At 34.6% G+C, this 11410-nt stretch overlaps 1 protein-coding gene across 1 annotated transcript; it reads left to right on the top strand.

Moving 5' to 3' along the window:
* The first annotated feature begins 2783 nt into the window (after positions 1-2783).
* LOC133875424 (DNA-(apurinic or apyrimidinic site) endonuclease) lies at positions 2784-10395 on the top strand. The gene is made up of 9 exons (XM_062313559.1): positions 2784-3145; positions 3820-3912; positions 4690-4834; positions 5805-6006; positions 6484-6562; positions 6984-7045; positions 8607-8693; positions 8869-8972; positions 10116-10395. The coding sequence occupies exons 1-9, from the start codon at positions 2915-2917 to the stop codon at positions 10199-10201; spliced, it is 1089 nt and encodes a 362-aa protein (XP_062169543.1). The 5' UTR covers positions 2784-2914; the 3' UTR covers positions 10202-10395.
* Positions 10396-11410: the final 1015 nt, after the last annotated feature.

Genomic DNA, 11410 nt, shown 5'->3' with positions numbered 1-11410 from the left:
ACAAAAAAATCGCACACCTAAACAAGCCCTTTGAATCTTCAAAAAGACTCACCATCCTAATCAAATTCGAGAATGTTGAAGGAAGTATAGCAATGATGTGTTATGCACCATATTCCATCAATTGTAAGATGCGTAGAAAGGAATATTAGGGTTAGTTTGGTTTTGAGACGTGGTGATCGGTCATGTTGGCAGAACAATTAAGTTAGTGGAGGTCAGGCGGCGTGTGTGGTCGGCCTAACGCAATGAAAGTGGAATGGAAGTGTAGTATAAATTATATAGCATTTCTCTAAAATAATTTTTTCTAAGATATACGAGACATCACATGGGAATGAGCCTATAGGACCAAATTGTCCTTTGTGCAAAAAATATGTGTGGTGGTTGTTAGTATTCATAACATGCTCATTCCATGAGCTCACCTATTTGCATGCAACTCTCATGCCAACAATGGTATGGGTTCATTCCTCTAAGTACAGGGAATCTGAGGAGAACGAGACTTTTTCTTTGAAAAATATTTTTAATGGTAAAATAGTTGAGCAACAAAATTTAATTAATAAATTTAATTGTTTATTGGGTGACTCGATAAGTAAGCCATGGAGATGTCCTAGTAGCATTTTTTTTTCTTTTATTGGGTCAACCAGCCAAAAGCCCACAACAACCCCCAACCTTTTTTTCTAATATGTGGGCTTGGGGCCAATTTCCGACTAGCCCACCTCCTAAATACTCTTTTACTGCTAAGCCCAATAACCCTGGGTCCCAAGCCCAACTCTCCTTTGCCTTGGCGCTCAACTCATCGAGCCCACGCTTGAATGGACACAGTTCTCGTACACTGCCTCTTATAGTTTGAGGGTGCGTTTGGGATTACGATTTCGTAGACAATAAGTGCGATTTTAAACCAAATCGCAGAACATAGATTGTTTGGGAACTGCGTTTTTAAAAATTGCGATTTGAAAATACAGAAAATCTACTTTTTCAAATCGCAGATAAGATGGTGCTTTTTTGAAAACGCAGAATTTTAATAGTAAATTCACGATTTTAAAGGCTAAACTGCGATTTTGCCAAACGCTTAACTGCGTTTTTAAAAATCACTTTTTTCAAATCGCACATTTTAAAATTGTTATTTTAAATCGCACTTTTTAAAATCGCAAACCCAAATGGACCCTGAGTTGCACCTCTCAAAAGGGCTTCGGTTATTAATCTTTGTAAGTGCAATTTTAAATCAAATTGTGAAATATCAAATATTTGAAAATTGTGTTTTTAAAAGTTGTAATTTGAAAATGTAGATTTTTTGCGTTTTCAAATCGCAGGGAAAATGATGTTTTTTTGAAAATGCTAATTTACGATTTTAAAGGTTAAACTGCGATTTTGCTAAACGCTTAACTACGTTTTTTAAATTCATTTCTTTCAAATCACACATTTTTAAATTGTTATTTTAAATTGTACTTTTTGAAATCACAAATCCAAACGAACCACTTAGAGACCCCACAATATATAAATATTTTTCAAATTATAAATGCACATTCCTTTTTTCTTTTCTATTTTGGTGGCTTTTTTCTCTTCTTTTTTTCTTTTTAATTTTTTTAACTTGAAGGGCATTTAAGCAAATTTAATTTCTAAATTTAGGCTATTTTTGTCATTTTACGTTCTTTTAACAATTTCGGCTATTTATGTTTTTTTTTTTTTTGAAAGAAAAAGAAAATGGTAGATCAAATAGGTTTAGTGTAACTGACAGGGTTTCAGCCCTCCAAAATGTTTGAACTTCCTTTAAAAATCTATATTTTGATAAAGTGAATCCCCAAAAATTAATTATGTTCTTCAAAAGTAAGTCTTTTAATTTTGCACATCATATCAAAATTTATGGGCTTCTTTTGTTTTGATGTAATTTTTTTTTCTGAAAAATGTTTTTCAATTTTTTAGTGGTTGGTATGATTAAAAATACCAGAACCTGGGTTGTAAAATCTATTTTATAGCTCATATTGCATGTCCTCTCCTTGTTTAAATACCGGTTCCATAGATGAATTTTTCCTACTGTCTATGTTATTTTTAGCAGCTGTGGTCTATTATGATCCGAGTCTGACTTGCCCGGTGTGGAGGAAACTCTACCCATAGTGCATCTGATTTGGTTTATTAGGAATTATTTGTGACCCTGGACATTTTACCGATCGGTCTTTTTCTATATATTGGAAGGGATCTTTAACTCAAAAAAAAAAAAAAAAAAACCTTAAATTTCGTATGCTTTTTCTTTCTTGAAATTATAAACTATTTTTCAAGTTTAAACTTCTCCTTATTGCATGCACTTTCTCGCAAAGTCGCAGTTCATTTTCCCTGGCTGTTGGAGTTCACTGGAATCTGTATTTGGCCACAATCAAAGGTCACCAAAAACTGCCACCAGTCGCTGTCAGCCTATCACCATAGTTTGCCAAAAGTCGCTAACCCCTCTTTGGTTGTTGCCAGAGGTTGCCGACCATTTTTCGTTGTCATGGATTTCTCGTATGAGCCAAACGCTGAAAAATATTTTCTAACAAAAAAACATTTTACTTCAAAACAAACACCCTAATGAAAGATAGCAATTTTTTAATGAGGTTTCATATCAAATATATATATATATAAGTTTTATATCAAATATGAATGTGTGTACAAATAATACATCTAGTACGAAAACGTCCTTTCCACTTTTTTTTTTTTTTTTAATGACATTAATTGAAAAACATGTACCCTCATATGCTTTTAACAACAACACATGTCACTGTATCGATTGATTTGTAGTTAAATTTTGTTAGGGAAAAGGATTTATCCCAAACTTTATGTAAAATTTACAGGGGCATATGCCCGCAGAGCAGAGAGCGACATTACAGAAACCTCTGATATTTGAGGGAAATTATAACCGAGTTGATCCGTTGAGAGACTTTGAGGAAGAATGAAACGTTTCTTTAAACCGATAGAGAAGGAAGGGTCTTCAAAGAAGCCCTCTCTTTCACCTTCTGAAAAGGACGACGGTGCGAACAGAGAAATTTCCGGCGAGGAAAAGAGAGAGCCGTTGAAGTTCTTGACCTGGAATGCCAATAGCTTTCTTCTCCGAGTCAAGAACGACTGGCCTGAGCTCACCAAGTTCGTGATAAGTTTTGACCCTGATGTCATTGCAATACAGGTGACTCAGTCACTCTCACACTTACACTCTCTATTCTGATGTACCCTATTTAATTTTTTACTTGATTTCGTGTGGGATTTCGATGAACATTGACAAATGAGTGTAATGGCAAGTGGGTGTTTTATATATGGGCACATTAATGAATGTGTGTAGTGGGACGTGGTCACGTGGGTATCTAACAATCTAAGGTTTGGGTCTTTGAGCATGGATGCAATGATGCCTGTGTGGAATTACACATGGGTGTTTGACTTTTTGGTCTCTGATGGAAATTCGGTATATGAGGTTTATGAAATTTTATAATTTTCCCGGACGTGTTTGATTCTGTTTTCTTTTTTCTGTTTGAAGAATTAGTGGTTTAACTTGCTTAATTGCTTGCTTCTAATGGAGTAGTGCTTGGCCAGTTGGCCTTATATTACACTATTTAGGTGTTGAGATTTTGAGAGGTTTCTGTACATGGGAAGGGGTTGTTATGATATTGAGGTTATGTTAAGCTGAGCCTGTAGGATTGTTTTAGCTTACCTTAATGAGTGCTTTAGTTTTGTTCTATCAATTGGCTTAGCTCATCTTATTGTAAAATGGTTCTGGTACACGATGATTCTAAACTGATAACAGCCACACCTTAATTCCTTTTCCTCATTATATATTGTTGGTAACTAACTACATGTAACTGATAGGAAGTAAGGGTGCCTGCAGCTGGTTCAAAGGGTGCACCTAAAAATCCAGGAGAATTAAAAGATGATACAAGCTCATCACGTGAAGAAAAACAGGTAAAAAAATTTCCTGTTTGTATGATATCTTTATGAATGACTAGCCTGAGTGTGTGCACACGTGGACTCCTGTTTTTCACTGAAACCCTTTACTCTCTCTCTTTTTTTTTTTTTTGGATATCGTATCATCTAACAGAAAAACTTATCAAAAAAATATTATTAAACCATAGAAGATTATAGCTGCAGTAGCAATACAAATAGTTACAACAACGCATCACTCATTTTTATATGAACTTGAAATTATTTAGCAAATTTTCAAATGTAGAGTGACCATATTCATGTTTAATGCATTATTAGTTTAATTTGAGCATGGTACTAATCACTGAAACTTATAATGTGCATGAGTGTACTTATGAAAAAAAAAAAAAAGTGCAACGAGTGCATTACAACATTGCTATCCCGTTGCTCATTAGTTGAAGTGTGCTTTATACCCTTCATTGGAATCTTATGTCTAAGTACCAAAACATATTTTGAAATTGCTCTGTTGGTTATGTTATCAAGTGCTATAACTTGCCTGTTAACGTTGAGAACATGAAGATAACCTTGTTTTTAAATTTAGCCACCGTACTGATTTAATTGGGAAGTAGATTTCTTTTCTTCTTACGATTGAAAATGATGGCTTTGCTTGGCATTGACTAAGAGGGAAGCATACATTGTACTTGGATATTTCATTCACAGGTTTTTAGAGAACAGTTTAATATAGATATAACACTGATGATATGGCTAAGGCTCAAAATTTTGATATATAATGTTTTTTTTTCATTCAAAACCATGCAGATTTTGATGCGTGCCCTTTCAAGTCCGCCCTTTGCAAATTATCGTGTTTGGTGGTCTCTTGCAGATTCAAAGTATGCGGGAACTGCACTTTTTGTAAAGAAGTGTTTCCAACCAAAAAATGTGTTTTTTAATCTTGACAAATCAGGTATTAATCTTTTGTGGGATGAACTCTAATGAATGAGTTAAATCATCCAAAGTCATAATTTGATACTTACCATTTTATTTCCACACTGCAATTTTCCCATGCATCCCCTGAATACGAGTCTTAATCATTTTGGTCTATTCCTCTGCTTGTGTAATTACTTAAAAGCACATGGATGATTTTGAAGGATTTGGAAGTGGCAGATGTGATTGGTTTTTGAACTATAACTTTTGTGTTGTCTGTTTAGACTTGTAGTCCTGATTAAAGTCAATTATTGTCAAAGATTTGGGGTATTCCTTCCATAAACACCTAAAAGAAGCATATGGCACCATTTTCCACACTGCAGCGCTCCTTGGCCTACCAAAGGACTACCAGCAATCATTCAAATCAATAACATGTCTAGGCATAACCCAGGACATCCCAAGCAATTGAAAAGAATACTCCAAATAGCGGAAGCCACATCTAGCGCCATCAATTTGTTGTTTCTTCTTTTCCTTTTCTTCAATCAGTGTAGGTTTAGGGCCTACATGTGAGTTGTGACAACATAAAGCAATATTGTAATTTTTATTTTTATTGTTATTTTTATTAATGCAGGACATTGGGTAGGCAATGACAATGACATTTAAGAGCCTTAAATTTTGTGATTTTGTAATTTTCATTTTCTCAGTTTAATGGAAAATGTCTAAAAGTTTTTTTTTTATGAGTAAAAGAAGATCTAAAACTTATTGCAATATGCTTTCATAACTTGTATATTGTGAACTACTTTTTTAGATTGAATGCATGTCTATATACTTGCCAAATAAAAAAGAAGAATGCGTGTTTCATTTTCTTAATCCTTACATCTGTTAATTCCATAATTGGAAAAGTCTTGTATACACATTCATGCTTTGAAATCTATCACTTGAATGCTATTTCTTTTTTCTGCATTTGCAATGGAATGGCAGTTGAATCATATAGTTGTCTTTGTTGCTAGCTTTAAAGCATGAGCCAGATGGCCGGGTCATTTTAGCTGAATTCGAGACATTCCGCTTATTGAATACATATGCACCAAACAACGGTTGGAAAGAGGAGGAAAATTCATTTATAAGGAGAAGAAAATGGGATAAAAGGATATTGAACTTTGTTCTTCAATCTTCAGATAAGCCTCTTGTATGGTGTGGTGATCTGAATGTTAGGTGAGCATTTTCTGCTTTGGTTTATTTACTCTTTTTGTGTATGTGTGTGTGTGTGTGTTGGGGGGGGGGGGGGGGGGGGGGGGAGCATTTTGCTTTATCCTCTTCCAACTACTTGCATTTGTTTTGTCCTTTACCTTCTATTGACAAGCTTGTGCTTCAGTTACCTCCTTGAACATAAATAGAGAATTATTTATTGTTTGAACACTACTAGGGTATGTGTCACTTCACACTCTGATTATCTTCGATATTCATGATCAATGTGCATCACGTTTCTGTGGAACTTAGTGTCCATAATACTTATATATCCAAGAAAGTGACCATCAACTACTAGTAACTAAAAAAGAGTTTGGCATAAGTTATGAATGTTTTGCAGTTAGTTTGTTCAGCATTATGCATCTCATCCTTCAAATAGATCAATATCTTTATCACAAACCTTATACTTAATTTTTTCCCCCTTTTAAAATTTGTTACCTGCAGCCATGAAGAGATTGATGTGAGTCATCCAGAATTTTTCAGTGCAGCAAAGCAAAATGGTTATGTTCCTCCAAATAAAGAGGTGTTAGTATATTGTTGCCTTTTGGGGTGTAATTATGTAATACCTTACTTCTGTAATTATGCAAATTTGCAAAACATTTAAAGTTGAAAATAAGCTGTTGAAATGAGTAGGGACCACCTTTTTTTCAAATGCTTCATGTGCCCGCCTGCTCTGTTTTAATTTTAATAACAATGATGGTAATTTTACCTTCATCTAGGAAAGGTCTTGTGCCATTACACCATTTCTGTTGACAATGACCACTTTCTGGGAAGACCCTGTTTATGATTATGAACTTGTGCATCAACTTAATATTTTAATAACCTGTAGCTTTTCAATATATATATATATTTTTTCTCAAAATGTGCACTGTACTATATGTTATACTCTGTATTTATAAGAGTATCTTATTGATATGGCTTCCGCTTAACTTTTGATAATGCAGGATTGTGGCCAGCCTGGATTTACCTTATCTGAAAGGAAGCGTTTTGGTACCATATTGAAAGAGTGCGTGATTCCATTACAAAATCTTTGCTTCCTTGATTTTGAGTAGCAATTAGGATGGTGAAACCATGGCCTGCAAACAAATGGTTTTTCCATGAGACTGAAGTCAGTTGGGAAAAAGTGCAACAGTTTCCATTAATTCCTTTTAGTTTTCCTGTCTTCTTTTCCCCTCTTTTTCCTTCCACTGGAAAGAGGAAAGCAGGTTCTTCCAGTTTTCTCATTATATCTGTTGCTGCTTAACCCCTTTTTTTAATGGAAAAATAGCTCTATTGGTTATGGATTCATTATACTTCTATTATTTTTAGTGCTTATCTCATTGCATGTGTGTGCTTGGAGGTCAATAATGGTTCCATTGTCTTTACTGCTTCTCATAGAAAAGTGGCTCCATTGCTTTTAGGAAAATTTTTGTTCATGTTTCCATATTGCTAAATATTCCACGGATGAAATATTGAAGAATTTTCGTCTCCCAAACTTGCCTCATACTTAGTTGAAGTATTGTTATAGCTTGAGTGTTTTTACTTATGCAGATTTTTTGAATTTATTTTCTGTTCTTTCTTATTAGGGGTTCTCTTGTATACTCTTTGTATACTATGGTTGCGCCCCTTTGCGCCTTATTAATGAAATGACATTACTGGTAAAAAAAAGAGGTATTGTCATGATAATTTCATGATTTTGCTACCACAAATCCCCTCTAGCCTTCACTCGTTGTGAATAGAAAGAGTAAAATTGGGTTTCTAGTGCAGGAATGTCACCTTTTCTTTTTCTTTTTTTTTTTTCTCCTGAGCAGGAATGCCACTTATTATTAGCAGCAGATTCTTGCTATGAAGCTAGGCCTATAATATATCTTTATTTTCGTAAACAATGTATATTGGTTTTGCCTTCAAGTTGGTTATGAAGTTGAATATAATAAGCAGATTCATGTTAAGTTCAATGGTCGGCTCAAGTGGTAAGGGTATTGGTCTTTGTGGTAGTCCCGTGAGGTTTAAGGTTTGAATTCCCTTGGGTGTAAATAATTCCTTGGGGCCAGCCCGCCGGTGAAGTCAGAGTATTACTCGATCCGTGTGGAGGGGGCGCTTTACACGGATTCGAGATTTACCTGATAGGAGTGGGTACACAAAGTGGCCTTGCCTTGGAGGGGTTCTTCATCATAAAAAAAGTTCAAATTACTTGTATGAGCTCGGGAAAAAAAAAAATCACTTGTATGAGATTGCTTTCTTCAATTTTGAAGGAATATGGAACTTGTATTTATAATTAACAAACTAAGACATCCTTGTGTTGCACTACCTTGGTGATGTGAGTTTGTAGAATCCTTTTCCTGATCCTAGGTTTTTGAATGGTATGTGAAGTTTATGCGTCCACTTTGCTATATCCTTGGTCATATATGACCAAAAATTGAAAATTGAACTTTTATTGACTTATTTCTAATTATAAATGTGTATTCATCATAAAAAAAGAAAAAAAAATCTAGTTATAAATGTATTTCCTTGTTTCTCTTTTTTTAATAAGTTTTCCCATTCATGAAGTTCTCAATTTTGTTTACCGAGTAATTTGGATTATGCTTCAGGGGAAAGTTAATTGATGCGTACAGATTCTTACACAAGGAGAAGGACATGGAGTGTGGCTTCTCATGGTCTGGGCATCCCATTGGGAAGTAAGAAAATTTTGATATCATATGGATCAATATACCTAGGAAATTGATGCTCTATTTAACAGATTTGGATTATTAATTCAATTCACCTGTTCCAGTCTATGGATGAGTGGGAGTGATTGACTATCTTAGGCTGGTTTTTACTTTCTGCTGATTATGATGTGTGGTTTTCTTGCAGGTATCGTGGAAAAAGGATGAGGATAGACTATTTTGTAGTTTCAGAGAAACTCAAAGATAGGATTGTTGCTTGTGAGATGCATGGGAAAGGGATTGAATTACAAGGTGCATCTTATTTCATTTTGAGTAATACTCTTGTTTTTTGGGAGTGTGTAATTCATACTTGAAACTAGTAGTAGAAATATAGCTAAATTTAGAAAAATCCTTCCGTTGCCAGTTTAATTGGTTAATAATATAACCCCCCCCCCCCCAAAATGCTATTTTAGAGGGTTGTTGAGTAGTTTCCAGAGTGTAACAACAGCGTGGGAGATGATTCCACCATGTTTAATGTGGTGTTTCTAGAGAGAGAAATTATTGAAGTTTTGAAGATTGTGAGAAGATGGTAGTAGAGCTAAACACATTTTTCTTCAAAACTCTTTACCTTTTTGACCGTCTTCAATGGAATGGCCTATCATTCTAGCTGCATATGATTGGTTAGTTATTTCTAATTTTCCTGATTTTCTTGATCTTTTGTCCTTTTCTGATTATGTGTTTATCTTGTATACTTTTTTTGTACTTGGGTTGCTCGATCACTTATCAAATAATAATGATAATAGTAAAACTAATACTGACAATAATAATATAAACCCCAAAGTGCCAGCTGTTCGAGACCTTGGCACTGCATGACTGTATCCAGTCTTGAAATAGCTAACCAACAAGAAATGGTGGTTTGGTCAACCATTTTCCTTATCTTATAGATGAATGATGGCTGAAGATTCCATACCATTTTGGCAATTTCATGCACTTAAAAAGCATGGTAAGTTAAAAATATTCCCTCAACTGGTAGCCGGTGGAAACCACGACACCTCATGACTGCATCAACTGTCTTCACATGGCTTACCAACAAGGAATTTTTGTTTCTGAACCATTTTTCTTCATCTTACAGGTGAAACATTGCTCATTATGCATAGGATGTTGAGATGTTATCTGTTCCACATGCATACTTACCTATATCACTGTTTGTGTTTTCTTTTTGTGGGAAGGGGGTGAATTCAATTATGGTTCCGGTTTATTTATATCTCCTAGGTTGTTAAATGAGTTCAATTTGCTCATGCATAGATTTAGTGTGTGAGCTTTCTTTTCTACAATGGTGCCCCACTTGAATATGAGGGATGTTGTGATTTCTTGCTTTGACAGCCCCTACATTTTCTCTTGTTGCTTCAAAAATATCTTACAAGATATCTGACATTAATCTTAAACTCCCTACAGGTTTTTACGGAAGCGATCATTGCCCCATTACGTTTGAGCTTTCCCAAGCATGTCCCAGCTCCAAGCATGGCGAAGTTTCCGTATAGAAGTTCGTACGCATTCCTTTCTAAAGATGTTGTCTTGGTGAATGGATCAAATGGAAACCTCTGAGGTAGTTTTTTGTGATGCTTCTCTTATATTTGTAGCTAAGGACCAACTAGAGATGCACATGGCAGCTATTATCATTAATTGGGATTGCTGGTTTTACTGGGTTAATATGATCAAAGTGGAACTTGGTCCACCACTGCCCCCTGCCCCCCATAATTAGGATAGTAAATGAAAAAAAAAAAGAAAAAATAAATGCCTGAGACATGAACGTGGCTGATACAGGGATGTTATCTAAAATGTCAAAACACCAGAACGAAAAAAGAAGCCGAGAAGATTTGATGGTCCGAACCATGTTGGATGTGGTCTCCGGCCATATGGATCTATTCATGAGCATCTCTAACGTCCAGAGCTTTGACTAAGAGCTTGTTTGAGATTACCTTAGAAAATTGAGCTTTTGTCTTTAGAAAAAATCTAAAAAAGGTTTTTTTTTTTTTTTTTTTTTTTAAAGAAAAACATAATTTTCAAGTTTCTCCCAAAATGCAGTTTTGGATTTATTTTTTTTTGGAGCAAAAAGGTTTTTTTTAAAAAAAAGAAAAGAAAAAGAAAAACACAATGTTTCTTAAGCCTTGTTACCAAATTTCTAGTATGTGGGTTGCAAGGTCGTGGGGTCACTAAATTACTTAACTGAAAAGATCCCTTCTAAATTCAATAGTGATTTAAAAAATTACAGGATAAGATTTTTGCATATAACATTACTTTAACTGAAAAGAGTGATTAATTTGTTGCACAAGTAACTTATCAAGAAAAAAATAAAGAAAATTTGTTGCACAAGTTTTAAATAGTCATACCTAACAGAAGCATGGTAAATGTAGGTAGATTTCGCCAATAGAAAGCTAAGTTTATTAGGCCTTCCCAGGCTACAAAGTACACTGTTTACCCAGTGTCAATTGTAGTAAGGCCATATAGAAAAGGTTGGGAAATAGGATTGTTTTTTCTTGTTCTTTATGAAAATGTTTGAAGGGCTACATTTTTATTGTTGGGATATGTTATTCTTATATCACATTATCTTACATCAATTTTATACCAAAACACATAAGGTGTGAGACCCATGTATGTGGGATGTAGGGTAATATGATGTAAAAAAATCATTTTCCTTTGTTGCTACTCTTTATAAACTTACATGGTAATGTATATGACATTTATCGCAT

The sequence above is a fragment of the Alnus glutinosa genome, chromosome 8 (assembly GCF_958979055.1).
Source record: "Alnus glutinosa chromosome 8, dhAlnGlut1.1, whole genome shotgun sequence".
Lineage (NCBI taxonomy): Eukaryota > Viridiplantae > Streptophyta > Magnoliopsida > Fagales > Betulaceae > Alnus > Alnus glutinosa.
The sequence above is the reverse complement of the archived record's forward strand: the minus strand, read 5'-3'. Positions and strand labels throughout refer to the sequence as shown.

What these genes read in the sequence shown, in the direction of transcription:
- LOC133875424 (XM_062313559.1), top strand. Translation starts at nt 2,915, where the DNA reads ATGAAACGTTTCTTTAAACCGATAGAGAAGGAAGGGTCTTCAAAGAAG. An exon ending in CTGATGTCATTGCAATACAG is followed by an intron (nt 3,146 to 3,819) that starts GTGACTCAGTCA and finishes TGTAACTGATAG; the next exon opens with GAAGTAAGGGTGCCTGCAGC. An exon ending in TTTGGTACCATATTGAAAGA is followed by an intron (nt 7,046 to 8,606) that starts GTGCGTGATTCC and finishes ATTATGCTTCAG; the next exon opens with GGGAAAGTTAATTGATGCGT.